Genomic DNA, 25,135 nt, shown 5'->3' with positions numbered 1-25,135 from the left:
GACCTTTAGAGGCCACTGAGTCTCATCTGCGCATTTTACAGATGAAGAAACTAAGTCGTGGGGAGGTTATTTGATATAACAAATAAATGTTTGAGGTGGGATCTGAACCCAGGTTTTCCTGATTCCAAGATCAAGGTTCTGTCTACTGATCATCTCTTTTTTTACGTGTTTGTAAACCAAGTATTTAGAAGTCTGTTGTGGAATTTTATTAGAGATGAGTGTGAAATATGTAGTCTCTATGTAGCTCCTGAATAACAAAAGAAATGATTAGAAAGGTCATCTGCCATACATACATACATACATACATACATACATACATGTATTATTCTGACATAGATCCTGGTTTATTTCTCTTTCCTCTGTACGTCAGTAAATTTTGTGCAGGCAGATACTTGGAAATAGATTGGGCTAAGGGGGTAGAAATTTTGTAGAAAGAGTTGTCTTCTTTGCCTGAGAATGGAAAGGCAGGATCTATAGTGCCATGTTGCCCCATCTCTTAGAGGAAACAGTGCTCTGGGATTTGAAGGGCAAGTAGCAGCAGGGTCTTAATCTCACTCGAAAAGGTGCCACTACATCACTAGGAAGTAGTGTGTCATGGTGAACTTTCCCATAGAAAATTTCTCTTTCCTTTCTTTGTCTGGAAGTGGTCCCCGAATAGGACAAAGCCCGCTGTTCTCTGTGAATGCCAACTGGGAACAATGTTTCTGAACTGGTGGTTCAGAGCCAGCTACTGAAGGGAGATTACTACCCCAAGCACATTCTTCATTTTCATGTATACTTTAGGGTAATGACCCTGCTTATTTCCTTTTTTTGGGTTGTGACTCCAGGGTACAGTGAGAAGAAGAATACAAATGGAGGTTTGGCAAGAAAGAGCATATGTTTAGTTTGGCTTTTCTACCCCCAAATGAGTGCATTGTTTATGCTGCCATCAGATTTCAGGCCAGGAGCAAGAGGTCCATTATTTAAGAAGTTTCGAAGCTATTGCTGTTCTAGGGACTGGTCTTGGGAAAGGGCAAAGAGCTGGTTGGTAGAGTCTTTTCCTGAAACTTTTATACTTGAACAGTTCTTGGCCTTCTTCTGATACGGCTCCCAAAGAGCGTGGTTGTTATAAAATGAACATTAGACAATTCACATCTACTGTCCACCTTGTCAGTACTCAGTAAATATTCATTCATACTAGATACCTACCCTTAATTCTGTCTGGGTCTTATTTTCACTTTTGTATACCTTGAGTTTCTAACAGGAGGCAATGACCAAAATTTCCACAGTATAGAAAAAGGTTGATGCTCCCATACTCACTGAATAAGTAACCTACATTTCTTCCCAGTCTATATGTAGAACATAATGACTCAACATACCTTATTTTGTTCATTTCTTTGGCTTGGCATAGGATGAAATGATATGAAATATTCTTAACCTTGTTTGAGATGTGATCAGTAATAAATAGAAGTTTGTTGACTAAATAGTTCCTTTTAGTAATTAGGGTATGTTAAGTTCTGTTTTGGAGGATTGACTTATATAATATGTTTTATTTTCTTAGGATCTTGATGGAAAATTAATTCTGTGGTTTGAATGTCAGCAATTGAATCCAATACGAAGTTTTTTAACCTGGTGGAGAAACAGGGTGGTAGGGAGGCAGGGTAGGTGGAAATCTGGAAATGACCAGTATTTAATCTCTTAGGAACTCCCTGTCATATCCACAGCAATCATTTCAAGCTTGTATGTCTGCGTTTCTGTTTTCTCCTCCACCTCATATGACCATATCTCTTACTTTGCCTATCAGAGGCAATTCTTTCAACCTTCCTCAGACTCTGTTCATCTGTCCTCTGTTCATCTGAGCTCCTTTTCTGACTGATTTCTCCCTTTCACTGCCTGAATTTATTTAGAGTTAGTAGTTTGTTTGAATTGCTTACATTTCTCATTTACAGTCTCTTGAAAATTGGCTTTTGCCTCTACTATTTTGTTGAAACTGCTTTCTGGGATCATCAACCAACAAATCCTATATTATCAATCCCATATCAATAAATCATTATCTCTCCCCTGTATGTAGGCTTTGTCTTCTACTTTATTTTCCCTTTACATACTCTTCTCTAATGATTTCATCTGTTTTCGTGATTGGTTGACTCCCACATGTTTATTTCTAGTTTTTCCTGTAGCTAGTACCCTATATCTTTCTTCCCTTTCATTGCCATGCTTCTAGACAGTAATATGCTTTCATTTCCTTGATTTCTTACCATCCTAACAATTTTCAGCCTCCTACGGTCTTGTTCTTCATTCTACCATTCTACTGAAATTAATTTCTCAAACGTTACAAATGGTCCCTTTCTCTTTGCAGTCTTGGGCATCAGTGATCCTTGTGGTCTAGATAGTCTCTTTTTTGGCTTCCATGATGCTGTTCTTTGCTGATTTTCCTCATACTCGGCTGAATGCTTCTCCTCAGTTGCATTTGCTGCATTATTACCTCTTTTTCCCCCTAAGTGCAAGTGTGTTCACCAAAGCCTTGTCTGGGATGCTCTTTATTCTCTCCCTTGGTTTAATTATCTTATTTGGTTTTAATTATATTTATATATAATATATATATATCTTCTTCTAGTGATATATTCATTCCTAATCTCTTTTCTTGTATTATAATCATACATAACTCACAGTCAAAAGGATATTTCTACTTACATGTCCCATCAACATTTCAAATTAAAAACCTCAAAAAGAGAACCAAACATCTGTTACCTCGAAACCAGGATTATTTAACCTGAGAGTCCATGAACTTGTTTCTTAAAAAAAATTTTTGATAACTATTTAAATAAATGGTTTCCTTTCTAGTCCTGTATATTTAATGTGTTTAAAAGCTTTATTCAGGGAAAGGTTCCATGGACTTTAACAAACCACCAAAGGGGTTAAGAACCTACTTTATTCTTTTTCCGAACTTCCCCTTTTCTGTTAAAGATATTATCATCTTCCTGGTTTGCAAACTCAGCATCATTCTTGAGTTTTCTGCTCTTCCATCCTCCATATCCATTTATTTGCCAGGCCTTGTACATCTTGCATATATTCCCTTCTCTTTATTCATATGGCCATTATCCAAATTTAGGTCCTTAACATTTGTTGTCTGGACTAGGATAATCTGATTGGTCTTGCTGGTTTCACTTTCTTCCTTCCTACTCTTATCTTCTACAGAGCTGCTAAAATAATCTTCCTCATCTATGTCAGATCTTGCTTGCTTAAAAACCTTATTGCTTCCATGATAAAATATAGACTTTTCAGCATGGTATTTATGATCCTACAGGTGGCTCCAAGTTATGTAGCCAGCCATATTTCACATGACTCTATATTCTCTATGTTCCAGTCAGTGGGCAACTAGTTGTTTGCTGAAATTAGTGTTCTGTCTCCTGCTTTTGTACATTTCTATAACCTGCCCCCCATGCCTGAAATTTCATTCTTCCTCATCTTGGCTTCCCAGAATCTTCATCTGTCTTCAAGACTGACCTGAAGGAGGTGGCAGGGACAAGGCAGTGAGTCGCCTGTGCTCTCCCCAGAACCCTTCTGAACACCTTTAAATCATGCCATAAAACAATTCCTGGAGTAGCAGAACCCATGAAAGGGCAGGGTAAAATAATTTTCTAACCAAAGATGACCTAAAAGGTCAGCAGGAAAGGTCTGTCGCACTGGGGTGAGAGTGCAACACAGTCCAGGGCAGGCTGTGCCAGCGCAGCTCCATCTCCAGCAAACCAGGAACAGGCCTTGGGAGCCACTGAATCTGTAACTCACAGATGGTAATGGAGTCAAACAACTGATTGGGAGGTTACAGGGATCTCTTTGCTAGCACTGGGGGCAGGATTCTGTTGTTTTACCCATACTCAGGTCTGGCTCTAAGTCTGGGTGGCAGTCCCAGGGCGAAGAGTAGCTCTAGCACACCAGAGCTTGAAGGCCTCAGTGAAGCAAGGACCCTTGTCACACACAGTTCCAGGGCAGAAAAGAGTTCTTGTGGTTGCTTACACACCAGAGAACAGGCCAGGAGAGTAGTAAACACCTCTCCATAGATCACACCACCTTGGAAGAGTTGAAAACTTAGAGGTCCCTAGAATTATCTCTGAAAACAGCTGCACAAAAACCCTGAAGCTTGGGACAGTGCACCCTTTACCTTGGAAGCAAAGTCCCACTTTGAAAAGTTAAAAGGCAAGAAGACGACTGGAAATATGAGTAAACAACAGAAAAAAAATTCTGACAATAGAATTGTCTCTATAGTGACGAGGAAGATCAAAACACACTCAGAAGAAGAAAACAAAGTCAAAACTCTTAGATCCAAAGCCTCCAAGAAAAGTATGAAGGGCTCAAAAAGGAAAATCAAGAGAGGTAGAGGAAAAATTGGTAAGAGAAATGAGAGTGATGCAAGAGAATCATAAAAAGTGATTCAACAGCTTGGTAAAAGAGACACAAAAATACTGAAGAAAATAACACCTTAAAAAAACAGATTAGGCCAAATGATAAAAGAGGTATAAAAAGCCAATGAGGAGAAGAATGCATTGAAAAGCAGAATTGGCCAAATGGAAAAAGAAACACAAAAATTCACTGAAGGAAAAAAAACTCATTAAAAAGGAAGATTGGCCAAATGGAAAAGGAGGTACAAAAGCTCGCTGTATTGTATACATTGATTGTAAAAATTGATGTATAAAATAAAACATTTCTTTTTAATGTCAAAAAAAAGAAAAGAAAAACAACTAACTCAGAAAATAGATCCAGGAGAGATCATTTTAAAATTATTGGACTACCTGAAATGTATGATTAAAAAAAAAAAGATTCTAGACATCATCTTTCAAGAAATTATCATGGAAAAGCGTCCTGATATTTTAGAACCAGAGAGTAAAATAGCAATTGAAAGAATCCATTAATCACTTCTGGAAAGAAATCCAAGATGAAAACTTTCAGAAATACTTTAGCCAAATTCCAGAGCTCCCAGATCAAGGAGAAAATACTGTAAGCAGCTAGAAAGAAACAATTCAAGTACTGTGGTGCCACAGTCAGGATAACAAAATGTAGCAGCTTCTACATTAAAAGATCAGTTGGAATGTGATATTCCAGAGGGCAAAGGAGCTGGGATTACAACCAAGAATCACCTACCTAGCAAAACTGAGTATAATTCTTCAGGAGGGGAAAATGGATGTTCAATGAAATAGAGAACTTTCAAGCATTCTTGATGAAAAGACCAGAGCTCAATAGAAAATTTGACTTTCAGATCTAATACTCAAGAAGCATAAAAAGGTAAACAGCAAAGCAAAATCATAAAGTTGAACTTTTATATTTCTGCATGAGAAGATGATATTTATAAGCCATAAGAACTTTCTCATTACTAGGGCAGGTAGAAGGATTATATATAGACAGAGGGCACAGGTATGAGTAGAATATGAAGGGATGATATCTAAAAAATAAAATTAAGGGGTGAGAGAGAGGAATGCACTGGGAATAACGGAAAAGGAAAAGAAGAATGAGGCGAGTTGTCTCGCATAAAAGAGATAAGAAAAAGCTTTTACAGTGGAGGGGGTGAGGAGGGTGAGTGAGTAAACCTTACTTTCATTAGAATTGGCTGAAAGAGGGAATAACATACACACTCAATTGGGTATAGAAATCTGTCCTACTCTACAGGAAAGTAGGAAGGGAAGGGGATAAGAGAAGCGGGGAAGGGTGATAGAAGGAAGGGCAGATTGGGAGAAGTGGTAGTCAGAAGCAGTACGCTTGTTGAGGAAGGACAGGGTGAAAGGAGACAATAGAGTAAGCAGAGGGGGAAATAGGATGGAGGGAAATATAATTAGCAGTTGTGACTGTGAAAAAAAAATTTGAAGCAATTTTCTCTGATAAAGGCTTCATTTCTCAAACATACAAAGAACTGAGTCAGATTTATAAAATCTCAAACATATAAACAACTGAGTCAGATTTATAAAAGTAAGAGCCATTCCCCAACTGATAACTGATCAAAATATATAAACACTTCTCAGATGAAGTAATCAAAGCTATCTGTAGCCATATGCAAAAATATTCTAAGTCACTATTGATTGGAGAAATGCAAATTAAAACAATTCTGAGGTACTACCTCATACCTATTAGATTCGCTAATAGGACAGAAAAGGAAAATGACAAATCTTGAAGGGGATGTGGGAATAATGAGACATTAATGCACTGTTGGTGAAATTGTGACCTGATTCAACCATTCTGTAGAGCAATTTGGAACTATGCCCAAAGGGCTATAAAACTATGCACATTCCCTTTGACCTAGTAATACCGCTACAAGGTCTGTATCCCAAAAGAGGTAAAAAACAAAAAGGAAAAGGACCAATATGTACAAAAATATTTGTAGCAGCTCTTTTCTGATGGCAAAGAATTGGAAATTGAGGGGGTGCTCATCAATTGGGGAATGACTGAACAAATTGTGGTGTGTGATTGTGGTGGAATATTATTGTGCTATAAGAAATGATGAGCAGGATGCTCTCAGAAAAATCTGGAAAGACTTGCATGAGTAGATGCAAAGTGACGTATACAGTGTACAAAGTAACAGCCATATTGTAAGATGGTCAACTGTGAATGACTTAGCTATTCTCAGTAACACAATGATCCAAGACAACTCTGAAGGACTTATGATGAAAAATGTTATCCATCCCCAGAGAAAGAACTGATGGTATCTGAATACTGATGGAAGCACATTTTTTTTTACTTTATTTTTTTTGAGTTTTTTTATATGAGTGTATGTTTTCTTTCACAACATGACTGATATGAAAATATGTTTTGCATGACTACACATGTATAACCTATATTGAATTGCTTCCCTTCTCACTAAAGGGGGTGGGGAGGGAGGAAGGGATAAAATTTGGAACTCAAAGTTTTAAAAAGGAATGTTAAAAATGGCTTTTACATGTAACTGGGGAAGAATAAAATACTAAACAAACAAAAAATACTGACCTAAGGCAAAGAAGCTCCTTTCTTGATCTACCTCTATTTGGCTAGTTGTTCATACTCTCTTCTCCATCTTACCCTGAATTTTCTTTGGTGTACGTGCTGTATCACCCCACATATTGGACTGTGGTTCATTGGAAGGTACTTGAGCTAGAGAAACGTATTTCTTTCCCCCATTTCTTGCTGGTGGGGCAACCTGATATGATAAAAAGAGCACTAGTGTTGGTGTCTAAAGACCTGGGTTCAAGTTCTGCCTCTAACTCTAATTGTGATTGTAAACTAATTACTTAATTGTTTTGATCCTCAGTTTTTCACATCTTTAAAGTGGGGATAGTTTTTGTACTACCTCTTTGTTTCATGAGTTGTGCATAGATATCATAGAGGAAGTGCGTCATCAGAAAAGGAGATGGGCCAGTTTTTTGTATTTTGGGGGTTTTTTTGGTTAAGAGCAAGGGATGTGTGTTCTGCAGTAGTGCCTGTGAAATGTAGGAAGACCTAAAGAAGCAGATTGGGTAACTAAGGGGTTAAACCTGATTTCTTTAAATAAACTGGCAAAATGGGCATAGAATTAAAGAGTAACTAGGAACTTTAGAAAACTGTTATCTCTAAAACCCTGGTGTAGCAATTCAGTTGTTGAACCTTTAGTATCTTAAAACACTAAATCTCAATGAGGCCAGTTTCAGTGGTGATACATAACTGTCAGCCTACTTAATATTAGTTCTGATTTGTAGCCAGCCATTTCAGCTCTAGCCAGTTAGCTACTTAAGGATTACTCTGTGCTAATTGGGTTGTTTCTCTCTTCCTCCTTGTCTCCTCCAGTTTCCTTTTCTGCAGATGGTATTTAACATCAGTGCCACCCACAGTGTACCTGGCTAACCACCTGTTGAATTCCGTGATGGCAACAAGGTGACATGAGCTGAGGATGACCCTGACTGAAAAACTGCGTGACAAGATATCGCGGGCATTTTATAGCCACGGGCTTTTTTGTGCATCCTACCCTATTCCTATCATTCTCTTCACTGGCTTCTGTATCTTAGCCTGTTGGTAAGTCTCAGTGTGAAAATAATTCATCGTCATTGCGTGAATATTTAATAGTTGTGCCATGAAGTGCAAACTTTTTTTGATCTTGATTGCCTCTAAAGGCTTTGAATTTATTTGAGACTTCTTTGTTTCCTCCTACTCCCCTGCTACCATGTGGTTTATATATAAGTCACTTGGAACTTAATAAGGAAACTCTTTTAGAAGGGTAAGTTTGTTCTCTCTTACTTCTAGAACCAAGTATAAACTCCTGTGTTTAAACCCTTAAAGCCCTTCATAATTTATCTCCAACCTCCGAGGGGGTAAGGTGCAGATTACTTGTGACAAGAATAATGTTGATATGGTTTCATTTTGTTGCAGCACGGGTCATGTATGTTTGCTTCTTCTCACAGTGGGCTGACTCAGAATGTCAGGCCCTGACAAGATGAAACTGTTTGAGCTGGTTTCTTCACCTTAAGTTAGTGCTCTAATATTTATAAATACTAAATTTCAGTTCAAACACATGTTTCGTTGCTTTCTTTTGTTGTATTTTTATTTCTGTGGTTTTAAAAAATGGATGTTATTCTAAGGAAATATGCAAAAATAACTTACAGAGCACACTTGAATGATTGTTAGAGATATTGCAGTAGTTTTTGGTGTGGGAAAGTCAAGTATTTTAAGTCTACAACATATACAACATATCTACAAAAAAGAATATTACATCTTATTCCACAGTAAATTCACGGTGTACATTCATCCTGACTATTAATGATCATACCATAAAAAAAATGAAAGAGGAGATAATATAATTTTGGTAGTTATAATTAGGAGATGCATTCTTAACTAAACAAGGGATAGAGGCAATGCAAAATAGAAAATAGATCACTTTGATGAAACCAGAAAGCTTCTATACAAAATTAATGCATCTGGGATAAGAAGAAAGGAAGTGTTCAAATGAGAAATATTTTTTTAATCAAATATCTTGGATGTGATTTTGAAAGTATCCAAAACATATAGACAACTAACAGAATATAGAAGCCCAAAAGCTATTTCCTGCAGATAAGTGATCAAAAGATATGTACAAACTGTTTTCAAAAAAAAATTGCAAACTGTTAACAAACATGTGAAAGAATGCTCTAAATCACTAGCAGTAATAGAAATTTTAAAAAATGGAAACACTTCTCACACCCAGAAAATTAATACAGATAAAAATGATGGGAATAATTAAAATTGGAGTAGTAGCTAAGAACTAATGAGCTGTTGGTGGAGCTGTGAATTAGTACAGTCATTTTGGAACTATGCAAGTAAAATGGGAAAAAAGATGTCTACATCTTTTGCCCCAGGCATATCCTTCAAAGAAGTCATTGATAAAAAGGAAGTCCTCAAGTACACCAAAGTATTTGTAGCAGGACTTCTTGTGGCAGCAAAGAACTGGAAACAAAATGGTGCCCATTGATTGGGGAATGGCCAAAATAAATTACGGTACATGAATGTAATGGAATATTATTGTATTGTAAGAAATGATAAATATCAGTACTGAGAGGCATAAAAGAACTTAGATGAACTAATGCAAAGTGAAATAAGCAGAGCCAATGTTGTTCAGTTGTATCCAATTATTTATGACCTCATTTGGGGTTTTCTTGGCAAACATACTGGAATGGTTTGCCATTTCCTTCTCCAGCTCATTTTACAGATGAGGAACTGAAGCAAACAGGGTTAAGGGACTTACTCATGGTCACACAGCTAGTGAGGGTCTGAGGCTGGATTTGAACTTGGGTCCTCTTAATTCCAGGCCTGGTACTATATCCGCTGCAGTACCTAGCTACCTTTTTCTAATCTCCTTTCTCTTAAGTTGGTGTCTTCTTTGCTGCCTCTAGATGTTTTGACTTGCCAATGTTCTTGTAAATTGTAGCTGTCAAATGACCTGTATCCACTATCTTGGAAACCCACAAACAATCTGAGAACTTTACTATTGAAGGATATTACTGTTACTGACTTTGAGAAATTGCTTTTCTTTCTCTGTTCATGATAAGTGAATGTTACTGAGAATATTTCCTCATCTTAGTCATTTGTCTAATTTTTAGTTTTTTTTAAGGCTATTATCTTCAGTTAATCTTTAAGTGATACTGAATTCTTCTGCATATCCAGACATTAAGCAGATTTGTTTTGGAACTTTGTGTATTTGTTTGGGTGATCAGCATTTAAGCTTCAGAAATTTCATGCTGCACAAGATAAGATTCTTTTCAAAGTATTGTGTAATGTCATGTATTAATAACCCCAGCCTCAACTTTTTTTCACTTCTGGGCAGCCAAACCAGCTCATCTCTGCCAATGGAAATTATATCTATTCTTCAAAGACTAGCTTAGAATGTTACTTCCTGTTTTAAGCTTTCACTGATCCTTCCCTTGTTGCTCTCAGAAATGATATTATCCATTTCTGAACTCAAGACTGTTTATGCCATGTTTATGTCACTTACCTTATACTACCTTATTTGATATACATAGGTTATCTTCCCCACAGGTGCTATATTCCTAGAGAGAAAGAATTCTTTTACATCTTCCATAGGATTTGACAGGATCCTCCAAATTAAGTCAGCATGTACTTGGGAAAGTGGTCTCAGGGGAGGACAAAGAAAACCGAGTTGGAAAATACAGCTTGACATCAAGAAATAAGAATATAGAACCTTACCGACTATTTATTTATTTGACAATATCAATAATAGCTCATTTATATAGAACCTTAAGGTTTGCAAAGCATTTTATAAGTATTACCTCATTTCATCGTTACAACAACTTTGGGAGGTGGGTGCTATTATTGTTGCCATTTTACAGATAAGGAAACTGAGACAAACAGAGGTTAAGGGATTTGCCCAGAGTCACTTAACTAGTAAATGTCTGAGTTCAAATTTGAACTTAGTTCTTCCTGACTCCTGTGCACTAAGCACTTCCTGACACTCTATGCACTAAGCCACATAGATGCTTCTATTAATATTTTACAGGTTTTTTGTTGGACTGTTTTATAAATCGATGGTCATCCATTTTAGTGTTCTAAGAGTACACATCATGAGTGGTGTTGTGGAGGGTTTCACTGCTGTAAATATGTTCTTCCCAGTGAGTGTAGGTTTCAGGATTCCAGAATGTCTCTGCACGTCCACAGCCACAGCTTTCTTCTGGAAGGTTTTGTGCTTGATGTGGCTTCTCTTTTTATGTGTCTCTTGAGTCTTGTATTTGAAGGTCACATTTTCTGTCGCGCTCTTTTTATCAGGAAGGTCTGGAAGTCCCCTATTTCACTGAATGTCCATTTCCTCCCTTGAAAGATTATGCTCAGTTTGATTGTAATCCAAGTTCCTTTGCCTTATGGAATGTTGTATTCCATGCCCTCTGATCTTCTAATGTAGAAGCTGCAAGGTCCTGTGTAATCCTGACTGGTTCCATGATATTTAAATTGTTTCTTTCTGGCTATTTTCTTTTTGATTTGGTAATTTTGGAATTTAGCTACTATATTCCTTGGTGTTTTCAGTTTGGGATCTCTTTCAGGAGGTGATTGCTAGATTCTTTCGATGACTAATTTACCTTCTGGTCCTAGGACCTCAGGGAAGTTTTCTTTGATGATTTCCTGAAGGCTGCTGTCCAGGCTCTTTTTTTCATCATGATTTTCAGTTAGACCAATAATTTTTAAATTGTCTCTTCTGGATCTATTTTCCAGGTCAGTTGTTTTAGCAAGGAGGTATTTTACGTTTTTTTTTTGGTATTTTTTCATTCTTTTGTTTCTGTTTGACTGATTCTTGCTCTCTCATAGTCATTAGCTTCTACTTGCCCCATTATAATTTTTAAGGAGTTGTTTTCTTCTGTTAGATTTTGTACCTCGTTTTCCATTTGGCCCATTTTACTTATTTTTTTCTGGTTTAAATAACTTTATATTGTTTTTATTAATTTATTTTGATTTATCAACACTCACTTCCATAAGCTTTTGTGTTTTAAATTTTTCTCCACTTCCCTCCCCAAGACAGCACTCATTCTGATATAGGCTATACATATAGATTCCTATTAAACGTATTTTCAGGGGCAGCTAGGTGGCGCAGGGGGTAGAGAACTGGTGTTGGAGTCAGAAGGACCTGAGTTCAAATCTGACCTCAGACACATAACACTTACTAGCTGTGTGACCCTGGGCAGGTCATTTAACCCCATTGCCTAACCAAAAAAAAAAAAGTTCTGTCTTCTCATTTTGGGGGCAGCTAGGTGGCGCAGTGAATAGAGTTCTGGCCTTGGAGTCAGGAAGACCCGAGTTCAAATCCAGCCACAGACACTTAACACTTACTAGCTGTGTGACCATGGGCAAGTCACTTAACCCCAATCGCCTCATCAAAAAGCAAAAAACAAAACAAAAAAAAAAACAACGTATTTTCAGATTAGTCATGTTGTAAGGAGGAATTAGAACCAATAGAAGGAACCACAAAAAAGAGGAAACAAAATAAAACAGAGGGGAAAAAAGAGTGAATAGTATGCTTTGATTTGCATTCAAACTCCATAGTTCTTTCTTTGGATGTGGATAGCATTTTCCATCATGAGACTTTTGGAGATGTCTTTGATCCTTGCATTGCTGAGAAGGGCTAAGTCTTTCAAAGTTAGTCATCGTACAATGTGGCTGTTACTGTGTACAATGTTCTCCTGGTTCTGCTCATTGTCTCACTCAGCATCAATCCATATAAGTCTTACCAGGTTTTTCTGAAGTCCTGCTGCTCATAATTTCTTATAGCACAGTAGTATTCCATTACATTCATATACCACAACTTGTTTAGCCCTTCCCCAATTGATGGACATCCCCTCAATTTCCAATTCTTTGCCACAACAAAAAGAGCTGTTATAAATATTTTTGTACATGTACATGTCCTTTTCCCATTTTTATGATATCTTTGGGATACAGCCCTAGAAGTGCTGGATCAAAAGTTATGCACATTTTTATAGCCCTTTGGGCATAGTTCTAAATTGTTCTTCAGAATGGTTGGATCACTTCACAACTCCACCAACACCTATTTTACTTTTTAAGGAGTTCTTCTCTTCAGTGAGTTTTTGTGCCTCCTTTTCCATTTGGCCAATTCTACTTTTTAGGGACTTATTTTCTATAGTTAATTTTTGTCCTTCCTTTTCCAAACTATTGACTCTTTCTCACATACCTCTCATTTCTTTTCCCCATTTTTCTTCTACCTCTCTTATTTGACTTTTAAAATCCTTCTTAAGCTCTTCCAAGAAAGCTTTTTGGGCTTGAGACCAGTTCCTATTCCCCTTTGAGGTTTTGAATGTGGGTATATTAACAATGTTGTCCTCTCCTGAATTTGTGCCTTTATCTTCCCTTTCCCCAAAATAAGAATCTGTGGTCATTTTCTGTTTCTGCTTTTTGTTCATGGTGTTTGCCTATTTTCTGACTTTATACCAAAAAAAAAAATGTTGAGTTCTCCTGCTGGATGGGAAGGGGGCACTTACCCAAGCTTCTTTTCCTACTCACAGGGGCCTTGCACTTGAATGTTTGGCTCCTGGTCGCCCAGGCGTTGCACAGGGATGTTTTAATGATGGAAGTCATCAAAACAGCTTTGCCTTATGGAGTTGTGCTTCCCAGAGTTGTGTTGAGGCACGGGTGATTTTAGTGCTGGAGAGCGCCATCACCCGTGGTCATTTTCTGAGCTGGTGTCTAACAGTTCCCCTTTCTGTATTGAGGCTTGGGAGGGGTGAGGGGGGCGGGGAGAGGTCCTGGTGCTGGCACTTGCCTGTTCCGCCAACCTGGGTCTCAGGATCTCCCCCTGATATACTGAGGTGGGGCTTGCTGCTGGCTTGCTGGGACTCCCCCAGAGCGAGAGGGGCCTTTCTTGTTAATCCCCCAAGCTTCCTGAGGTACAAGACTGCTGTGCCCTGTCTTTTTTCTGGCTTGGGGTTTTTCCTGGGTTGATATTTTCTGAACTTTCAGAGATCAACCCCTTACAGACAATTTAGAAACCTTTAGAAGTGCTGAACATTGGACACACCAAATGGGAGAAAAAAAAAAGAATTTGACTGCATAATGGATGGACAGAAAGTGACTGGTTACAGATAATAGCACTTCACAATTAAAGCAACTCCAACCCAACTTTTTAAAATAAGCCTTTGACTCTGAAAAAAATTAATAGAAATAAAGATTTTAACTGTCACTTTTTCCTAGGTAAGCGTAATCAATGCAAAACATTTGTTAGAATGGCAGTTGGAAATAGTCCAGAAACTACCTCAACCAGAAAACCTACTCTTACCTATTAGAGAGAGCAACACTGGGTTAAGGTACAAACTCATATGCAAAGCAATTAGTATGCAGTGAAGCAGAAGTAAAAAACAAGACCTCTCCTCCAAGATCTAGCTAAAACTTGTGCACAATCATACTTTGTTACAAATAGCAAACTAGAGTTTGAGCTTACTTTCTGTCTGTGAACTTAATGGTTTTTATAAATACTGAGGAAATCTATTTTAGATGTCACACAAATTTAAAGGCTTTCAGGAATAAATCCTCAAGATGTCTCTAAAAGGAAAGAATCCCAAAAGAATGCAAAAGATCACTGATAGTGTTTTTTTTTTCTCAAAGACAACTAATATTTCTGCTTTCTTATTACTGTAAGATTTTTGAATTGTGTATCCATGCATTAAAGGATATCTGATTAAAAACATGAGAAATTAGTTTAGATTATGCACATCATTTTCTATACCAAATCATATTTTTATGGTTATATGACTCACTGAGAAATATAGAGAATATAAGATCAAGCTGTATTTATGAAGGAAACAAGAAATACATCTCTCATTAGGCTAAGTCACACAAGACTCCTAGAGATGAGACTCTAGATAACTGTGTTTAGCAGTGTGCTGAATATTGGCATCAAGAAAAGTGTTTAGACAGGGAGACAGATTTTACCCTAAGGTGACGAAAGGTCCTTCATGTAGTCTAAACAAAAGCAGGAATTCTTATTGTTTAAGTTCTCCAAATGTTCTGGTTGGCAGATTTTTTTTTTGTTTGGTTATTTCAGTTATTTCTGACTCTTCGTGGACCCATTTAGGGTTTTCTTGGCAAAGATACTGGAGGGGTTTGCCATTTTCTTTTCCAGCTCATTTTACAGATGAAGAAACTGAGGCAAACAGGGTTAAGTGACTTGTTCAGGGTCACATAGCTAGTAAGTGTCTGAGGCCAGATTTGAACTCAGGAAGACAAGTCTTCTTGACTCCAGGCCTGGCACTCTATGCACTGTGCTGCCCAGCTACCATCTGTTGGCAGATGACAGCACACTAATTTCTGGGATTATAGAACACCTTTAAACTTTCTTGTAGGTATTTGTATATATTGCACATTTTGATATGGATTTGTTGCTTCCACGATTGGAAGGTAAACCCCTTGTAAATAGGGATTGGTTCATTCTTTGTAGGTGTGTCTGCAGCACCTAGTACAGTCCCTTCCACATAGTAGGATCTTCGTAAATACTTGTTGCTTGATTACCTGTTTGTTTTTGGGTCACCACTTTCATTCTAGTATCCAGATTGACCAACCTTGGAGTTTCTTGGGCTCCTCCTTTTCACCCTTACATCCAGTCCAGTAGCACAGTCTCTTCAGTTCTACCTTTTTAACATGTATGACCTATGTCTCCCTCTCCCTCACAGAGTCATTGCCCTAAGTTGGGCCTTCCTCTCTTCTCATCAGGACTATGACGATTGCCTCCCCATTGGTGTTCCAGGCTCTCCCTTCTCTGAGTTCTCCTGCACACAGCTGATTGCAAAGCACAAATAAGCTGTTTGGACAAAAAAGTCCATTGGTTCCCTGCTGCCAGTAGGACCACACATAAACACCTCTGACATTAAAACACAGTCTTTATGCCCTGGCCCTAACCTGCCTTTCCAGTCTTATTTTGTTTGGCTTACCTTCTCAAATTATGTAGTAGAGCCAAACTGCCTCTCTGTTTTCCCACCTCTGTGCCTTGGAACAAGGGTCCACTCATGCCTCTAGTACATGCCTCCTCCCCTACCTCCTCCAAGCCTTGTGTTGCACAGCTCAACTCAGGTACTGCCTTCCACATGAGACTCCTCCCTCTTATAATGACTTTTTCTCTCTTTTGGATTAATTTGGAATGTGTGCATGTGTATATGTCGACTCCCTGAAATCAGGGACTGTTTTGTTGTTTCCCCAGTGTCTAGCATTTGCACTTGATTGATCTAACTTGATTGCACTTGATTGATCTAACCAGTTTTATTGCAAAAATAAAGTGAATGGAATGTACACTTTGTTTAGGCTGCCACATTCAGTGGTGCTAGAGATAGGTGCTAGAGATAGACAGTGAACTGGACCCAGAATTAAGTAAGAAGGGGAGATATGGCAGGGTTACAAGGTTGAGAACTGCATGGTTTCCAGTGATCCATACTTTTCACTGCTATGTAAGTCCATTTCTTTAGCACTGATAATACCTCAATGAAAAAATTTAGCTAAGCTAGTTAGCAAGCATTATCAACTATTCTAGGCACTGTAGTAATCTTATTTGGTCCTTAAAACATCCCTGGGAGGTAGATGCTATTATTATTCCTATTTTACAGTTGAGGAAACTGAGGCAGATTTGCTTCCAGAGGCCAGATTTGAATTTAGACCTTTCTGACTCTAGGCCCATTGTTCGAACTACTGTGCCACCCAGCTGTTTAGGAAGAGACTAGGTTATGAAAAGCTTCAAATACCAAGGACTTTATATTTAACTTTGGAGGTAATAGATAGTCATTGAACTATGCTTTGGAAAAAACCACTTTGATAGCTGAGTGCTGAAGCTGTATTAGAGAGGTAGATTTGTTGTAGGGAGGCCAGTTAGAAGGCTAGTGGCACTAACATGTCTTGGCCTAGAATGTGAATCATTGAATAGCACCATGTCAGAAAATTTAAGTGTGAGTTATATAGTTATCAGAAATACACCTAGTCATGTGAAGATGCATGGTGGGCATAAGCAGCAGCCTGTAGCCATTCTACCAGAACTGCTGCTGACACCTCCAGTAAAGGTGACCTAAAAGCGTTAGTATATTTTTAAGCTTAAATCCTTCACTACCCTAAAATTTTTGAGACCCTTTGTATGCATTGTCTCCTTTTACTAGAATGTGAGCTCCTTGAGAGCAGGGACTGTCTCCTTTTACATTTGTATCCCCAGTGCTTAGAACAATACTTGCATATACTAGTCACTTGATAAGTGCTTATTCAAAGTGAAGCAATTCTAAGGTTCTACCTCATGCCTGTCAGATTGATAAAGATGACATAAAGGGAAAACTACAAATGTTTGAGGGGACGTTGTGGGAAACCATGCACATTTTGAACTGTTGGTGGAGCTATGAATTGCTCCAGCCATTCTGGCAAGCAATTTGGAATTATGCCCCAAAACTGCTTGTTTTTTTTTTGTTTTTGTTTTTGTTTTTGTTTTGACTAAAGGTATATATGGCTTAATTACTAAACCTCTTCTCCAAAGAGGTAACAAAAAGGAGGCAAAGGGCCCATATGTACAAAAATATTTCTGGCAGCTCTTCTTGTAGTGTCAAACAACTGGAAACTAAGGGAGTACCCATCAGTTGTGTGGTAGCTGAACAAATTACGGTATATGGATATAATAGTATGCTAAGAAGTGATGAAAGGGATGGTTTCAGAGTAGGAAGACTTACGCTTTTCTCCTGGCCCTGTGTCTGATTTTCTAGACTTCAAAACCATATCTTCTCTATGTCTAGCTCATTCTGGTGTACTTCTCTCAGTACCTAAAGCATTCTTGCCCTGGAACAAGAGTACTTTCGGGGCATTCTTGCATTCCTGGAGTATGTCTCCAAACGGCTACCCCCATTCCTATCCCTATTGGAGTCTTCATTTTGTGGAAGGGCCCAGGCTACCCTGCCTTTATTTTCTTCCAGGCCCTATCTTTGACTATCTGGATTTCAAAACCATGCTTCTTGCACTGTGTACCTTCCCTGTGATCACCCGCACCTTTTTAGCTCACTTATGGGGTAGTATCTTCCCCCGTTAGAATGTAAGCTGCTTGAGGTCAGGGACTGTCTTTTTGCTTGTAATTTATATCCCCAGTGTTTAGCACAGTGCTTGGCACACAGGAAGTACTTATTAAATGCCTATTTCCTTCCTTTCTCCAAACAATCTTTCTGGCCTTACTATACCTTACTCTTTTTTTGTTTATTCTACAATTCAGCCAGAATGTTTTTCTTGCTCTTTTCTCACACATAATATTCCATATCCCATCCCTTTGCTTTTATACATGTTATGCCTTTCCTGGATTCACTCCTTCCTCCTAGAATCCGACTCCTAGAATCCCTAGGATTCAGTTGCTACAAAGCTCAACTCTGGTATCACCTTCTATCAGAAGCCTTTCCTGATACTCTTACCCTTCCCCTCCTTCACCTTATATTTATATATTTATTTCATTTTTCTTCCCTTACATGTTGTCTCTCCCAGTAGCACATAAACTCTTTGTCTTTGTCCTCAGGGCCTAGCACAGTTCCTGACACATGGTACTCAGGTAGTAAATATTTATTGATTAATTGAGTCATTGAATGACTGGTGCTATGAGAAAGTAAAGTACAAGCTATTTGGCGGTAATTAGTGTTAGGTCCACCACAGCACAATATAGTGGAATGAATATTGTACTTAGATTCAGAATACTTGGGTTCATGGCTTAGCTCTAGCACTTTGTAGCTGTCAGCCTTGTGGGACCTTCATTCTTCCTCATTTGTGAAGTGGGGACCCATCTCACAGGGTCATTGCAAGAGTCAGTTTGGATACTGTATAAAATTACTTTGTAACTAAAAGGCATTTGTGTAGTGCTATAAGAATTGCAAAATATTTTCATGAGAACCACCTTATATAGTTAGTGGAGCTGTTGTTACCATCTCCACATTACAGCTGCAGAAACTTGTGCTGTGATCAAGTTAAGTGATTTACCCAGGAGCACACAGCTTAGAAGGGTCAAGTAAGATTGGAACCTAGGTCTCCTGGCTCCAAGCCCAGTTCTCTGTCTACTCCATCACACTCTTTTTTTTTTTAAATGTCATTTAATTCTTTTTGTTTGTTTTTCTTTTATTAATTTATTTTTAGTTTTCAACATTCACTTCCACAAGATTTTGAGTTCCAAATTTTCTTCCCATCTTGTCCCTTCCCCTACCCCAAGACTGCGTGCATTCTGAATACCCCTTCCCCTAATCAGCCCTCCCTTCTATCACCCCCCCACACTTCTCTTATCCCATTCCCCTTCTATTTTCCTGTAGGGCAGGATAGATTTCTATACTCCATTGCCTGTATATCTTGTTTCCCAGTTGGATGTGAAAGCAATTTTTAACATTTGTTTTTAGAACTTTGGGTTCCAAATTTTCTCCCTTCCTCCCTCTCCACCCACCTTCATTGAGAAGACAAGCAACTCAATACAGGTTATACATGTGTAGTCATGCACAACACTTCTATAGTAGTCATGTTGTGGAAAACTAGCTATATTTCTCTTTATCCTAACCCGCCCCCCATTCTATTCTCTTTTTTGACCCTGTCCCTCCTCAGAAGTATTTGCTTCTGATTACCCCCTCTCCAAATCTACCCTCTCCTTCCCTGCTCTTTTATCCCCTTCCCCCCTATTTTCCTGAAGGGAAAGATAGATTTCCATACCCAATTGAGTGTGTACAGTATTCCCTCCTTAAGCTAAATTCAATGAGAATAAGATTAACTCATTCCCTCTCATCTTCTCCCACTTCCCCTCCACTGTAAAAGCCTTACCCCATTTTACCTCTCTTTCTCCTTCTCCCAGTATAATCCTCTCTCACCCCTTAATTTTATTCTCTAGATATCACTCCTTCATCTTCAACTCACCCTGTGCCCTCTATCTATCTATCTACATACATATAATTTTTTCCCTCCAACTACCCTAATATTGACAAAGGTCTCATGAGTTACAAGTATCATCTTTCCATGCAGGAATGTAAAAAGTTCAACCTTAATAAGTCCCTTATGATTTCTTTTTCCTGTTTGCCTCTTCATGCTTCTCTTGAGTCTTGTATTTGAAAGTCAAATTTTCTGTTCAGTTCTTGTCTTTTCATCAAGAATGCTTGAAAGTCCTCTATTTCACTGAATGTCTGTTTTTCCCCCTGAAGGATTATACTTAGTCTTGCTGGGTAGGTGATTGATTCTTAGCTGTAATGCTATCTCCTTTGACCTCCAGAATATTATATTCCAAGCCCTGCAGTCTTTTAATGTAGAAGCTACTAAATCTTGTGTTATCCTGATTGTGTTTCCACAACACTTGAATTATTGCTGCTTGCAATATTTTCTCTTTGATCTGGGAACTCTAGAATTTGGCTACAATATTCCTAGGAGTTTTCCTTTGGGTATCTCTTTCAGGAGATGATTGGTGGATTCTTTCAGTTTCTGTTTTACCCTCTGGTTCTAGGATGTCAGGGAAGTTTTCCTTGATAATTTCTTGAAAGATGATGTCTAGGCTCTTTTTTTGATCATGGCTTTCAGATAGTCCAATAATTTTTAAGTTCTCTCTCCTGAATCTATGTTCCAGGTCGATTGTTTTTGCAGTGAGATATTTCACATTGTTTTATATTTTTTCATTCTTTTGACTTTGTTTTATAATGTCTTGATTTCTCATGAAGTCAATAGCTTCCATTTGCTCCATTCTAATTTTTAAAGAAGTATTTTCTTCAGTGAGCTTTTGGACTTCCTTTTCCATCTGGCCAGTTCTGCTTTTTAAGGCATTCTTCTCCTCATTGGCTTTTTGGACCTCTTTTGCCATTTGGGTTAGGCTATTTTTTAAGATGTTATTTTATTTTCTTCAATATTTTTTTGGGTCTCCTTTAACAAGGTGTTGACTTTTTTTTCATGACTTTCTTGCATCATTCTCCTTTCTCTTCCCAATTCTCCTACTTGCTTCTCAAAATCCTTTTTGAGCTCTTCCATGGCCTGGGATCAATTCACATTTTTCTTAGAGGCTTTGGGTGTAGGAGCTTTGACTTTGTTGTCTTCTTCTCGTTGTATGTTTTGATCTTCTTTGACACCAAAGAAAGATTCTATGGTCTGACTTTTTTTTGTGCAATTTGCTCGTGTTCCCAGCTGATTACTTGAGTTTTGAACTCTTTGTTAAGGTAGGGGTCTGCTTCTAGTGTGAAGAATGTACTGTCCCAAGCTTTGGGGGTCTTGTGCAGCTGTTTTCAGAGATACTTCTAGGCACCTGTAAATTTTCAGTTCTTCCAAGGAGGTATGATCAAGGACAAGGTGTTTACTCCTTTCCTGGCCTGTACTGTGGTCTATGAGTGACCACAAGCACTCTTTTCTGCCTTGGAACTATGAGGAGGATTCCCTTTCCACAGCCACTATCAGCTCCACCATGCCAGCACTCCTGCTCGCCCCAGGACTGACACCTAGAACTGTGACCCAGATCCAAGCATGGGCAAAACAAGAGATTCCTGCCTCAGCACCAGCAAAGAAATCCCTCTGATCAGCCACTCGTTTCCCCCTCCATCTATGGATCTAGAGCTCTGGAAGCAGCCGCCACCCAGGGTTGCGCCAGGACTGGTGCTGGGACTGAGCTTCTCTCTCACCGTGGTTACAGACATTTTCTACTGATCTTCTAAATTGTCTTTGGTGTTTGTGGGTTGAGAAGTCTAGAAACCACCACAGCTGCCTGTGATTCAGTCCTCTGAGGTCGGCTCCAGGTTTGCTGAGGCTTGGTCTTTGCCTGTGTACCCACGCTGAACTGTGTTCCTCTCCCAGCCTGGCGATATACCTTTCTAATCAACCATCCAGATTGTCTTGGGCAGGAAATTTGTTTTACTCTGTCTTTTTGTGGGTTCTGCTGCTCTAGAATTTGTTTAAAGACATTTTTTACAGGTATTTGGAAGGCTTTATGGGAGAGCTCAAGCAAGTCACTGCTTTTACTCTGCCATCTTGGCCCATCACACTTTTCATTGTTGTTGTTAAAAGTTTAATGTTCTTCCTGAAATGAAAAATATGTATTTTCCTTGCCGAAAGGCCAAATGCTTTTTTCCCTTTTACTACAAAGATGTTACCTTAACTAGTTAATGACTTTTTTTTTTTTTTTTTGTCTCTTTGCTTTCCCGGGCTGACTCATTAGAAATAAGATGTGGCAAGAGCTGAGGTAGCTTTTTGGAGTATCCAGGTAGAAAGATCTGATGTAAATATCCCATCCTGTGACTGTATCTGACAATGTATACAGTATTGGTGAACATATAAAGCTGGGATACCTTCTCTTTTGACAGAGCCATAGCAGCTAGAGGCATTTGAGACTTGTAACTTGTTGCTTTCATTTTGTAGTTTGCATCTCATTGGTCAAAGGCAGAGGTTATGCTGAAAGCTGGGAGAGCTGGTTAAATTGGCCTTAACTTAGTGGGTGAGCTGCATTCAATCATTCTTCCATTCTTCTCTTCTCTTCCTTAAGAGCAGTAACTGCCTCCTTTGGGAAAGTCTGATGAAACTTGCAGCAAATATGCCTGTGGCATGAATAAACTGGCTATCTTTACAGTTTCTAGTAATTAGTCCACAGAAACCTTTGCTGTTAATACATATGACAATTGCATAGCATAATTTGCTCTTATGCACTAGGAAGTGTGTGTGCATGCTGTGGAATTATGGAACTTTCTAGGCTCTCAGGCCCAGCCTTGACTGTCAGATACATAAGACAAAGAATAATTACGATTAATGCATTTATGGGCAGCTAGGTGGCAAAGTGGATAGAGCTCCAGCCTTGGAGTCAGGAGGATCTGAATTCAAATTCGGCCTCAAACACTTGATATGTACTAGTTGTGTGACCCTGGGCAAGTCAACCCTGATTGCCTTACCTAAAAGAAAAAAACAAAAGACAAAAAACAATTAATGCATTTAATTTCTTTTTCCACAGCCTATTTCCTAGCTAAGGAATATGGTTCTAAATTTTTAACCAAAAGAGGGGGGTTGAGTTACAAAAAGACTTCTGCCATCTAGGATTGGAGGACTCAACTCCTTCACCTCACCTCTCTGGATTGTAGGATCCCAGATTTAAACTACACTGGACCTCATGGGTCATCTCGGCCAACCTTCCTCATTTGATCGATCCGCTTGTAGATGAAGAGTTTCTCAAATAAGTTTCACATTTCTCTAGCCCTTTTCTTTCAGCTCTTCCGAGTTTCTGTTTCCATTTTAATGATCTCTTGGAAAGCATTTAATTTCTTCCTTTCCTCCATTGATTTAAGAGTTCTACCTGCCTCTCTTGGTGGCAGGCCTAGTAGAGATTAACAGAAAAATTTCTATAGTCATCTTTTTCTTTGTGGTTTTGAGTCTGATATTCTCCAGCATTTTAAGGCCATATCTTTATTACCCTAGCCAAAAAATGTAAACTATATGCTGGTGTTGGTATTGCCCAGAATGGCTCTAAAATCTCATCTCCCCTTCAATTGCACTCTTTTGGTCCACTGCTTGAGCAGGCTTTCATTCTCACTCTAATTTTCCCTTTTGTTTCTTCTCCCCTATTCTGCCTCCTTTCCTTCTTCCTCAGCTTTGTGACCATGGCCAAGTCACTTAACTACTTTGAGCCTTAGTTTGCTGATCTGTAAAATAGGGATACTAGTATTATTTCCTTTGCCTCGTGACAAAAATGCTTTGTAAACCTTAAAACATTATATAAATGTTAGTTTATATAATTTATAGAATGGTCTGAGAGACGGATGCCACTTGCTCCTTGTGACATTTTGACTTCAAGGAGTGGTGAACCAGAGTTTTTCATTTCACGAGAAAGCACATATCTCTAGATGCTTGATCAGTGGCCTCTTATTTTTAGACAAGATTTGGATTTGTGGTTGGACTCTGTTAAATTCCACTTTGAACATTTCCATACTAAGTGTTTAGCTGGAGTGAGAAGTCTTCTGGCTTTTTGTGGTAAGCATGAAATTATGAAGGCATTGAGCAGCAGAGCTAATTTGTTAAGTAGATTTAGGAAAAAACCCAAACTTTTAAGACTGTGTATGGAGAGTACAAATAGGAAAATTTTAAGAACTTCTTCAAGTTAGAAAACTCCCAAGGCCTAAAAGAGAAAAGCATTCTTCTGCCAGGCTTGGAAATAACAGAATGTGGTAGAAAGTTTTATATCCACAAATGTTGTATAGCTTCTTCCTATCTGTGAAAGAAAGCTCAGGTAGTTGGCCTCAGCTTTTCCAGGGTTCATTCTGTGCCAGAATCATAGAAAATGAGTGGGTAAAGGCCCTTTAGTTGAACCCACAATTGAAAGGGAATCCTCCCATAAAACATGCCCAACAAATAGTCCCTGCCAGAAGCTCTCTAGGAAGGGGATACCCGTCACCTCCCAAAGAAGTCTAGATCCATTGAGGAGCTCTCCTTGTTTGAGAAGTTTCCCTTTAGGTCGAATCTAAATCTGCTTCACCTTTAAAATGGAGATAGTTACACTCACACTACTTGACTTTGCTTTTTGGTGAGGTGATTGGAGTTAAGTGATTTGCTCAATAGAGGGGAGGGCAGATTGGGGGAGGGGATAATCAAAAGCAAACACTTATGAGGAGGGACAGAGTCAAAAGAGAGAATAGAATAAAGGGGGGGTAGGATAGGAGGAAGGAAAATATACTTAGTTTTTAACAACAGGACTACTATGGAAGTGTTTTGCATGACTACACATCTATAACCTGTATCGATATGCTTGCCTTTTTAATGAGGGTGGGTGGGGAGGGAGGAAGGGAGAAAATTTGTAACCCAAAGTTTTAAAAACACATGTTAAAAAAAAAAAAAAAGTGACTTGCCCAGGGTTACACAGCTAGCAAGTGTTAAGTATCTGAGGCTGGATTTGAACTCAGGTCCTCCTGACTCCAAGGCTAGAGCTCTATTCACTGTGCCGCCTAGCTGCCCCTACTACCTAACTTTGAAGGCTGTTACTAGGAAACTTTCTGTAATCCTTAAAGCACTATTTAGCTGTGGATTGTTCTTCCGTAGTCTTTGGTCAGTTTCTTTTTCCTTTATGATTCAGTTTTTCTCTTTCTAAACTTCAGATAGTTTTATAAGTGTCAGAAATTTGTTATACTACCTCTTCTCCCTCTATTCTGGTCCTATAAGGTTGTGTAAATATGCCTGTGAAGTCTATTTTCACAGAATCCTGCTAATATTTGTCATTTTT

General features: G+C 38.6%; 1 protein-coding gene across 2 annotated transcripts in view; it reads left to right on the top strand.

The window, feature by feature from the left end:
- The window catches only part of SCAP (SREBF chaperone), an 86,307-nt gene that overhangs the window by 28,301 nt on the left and 32,871 nt on the right, over positions 1–25,135 (top strand). For both annotated transcript variants that reach the window (XM_027842150.1, XM_027842149.1), the window contains exon 2: positions 7,759–7,983. In XM_027842150.1, coding sequence (XP_027697951.1) covers positions 7,862–7,983 — 122 coding nt within the window. In that variant the 5' untranslated portion in view covers positions 7,759–7,861. The remainder of the gene's footprint in view (positions 1–7,758; positions 7,984–25,135) is intronic.

This window comes from Vombatus ursinus, unplaced genomic scaffold (assembly GCF_900497805.2).
Source record: "Vombatus ursinus unplaced genomic scaffold, bare-nosed wombat genome assembly UNPS02014867.1, whole genome shotgun sequence".
Classification (NCBI taxonomy): Eukaryota; Metazoa; Chordata; class Mammalia; order Diprotodontia; family Vombatidae; genus Vombatus; species Vombatus ursinus.
Note: the sequence above shows the minus strand (reverse complement) of the source record. Positions and strands in the feature narration are given on the sequence as shown.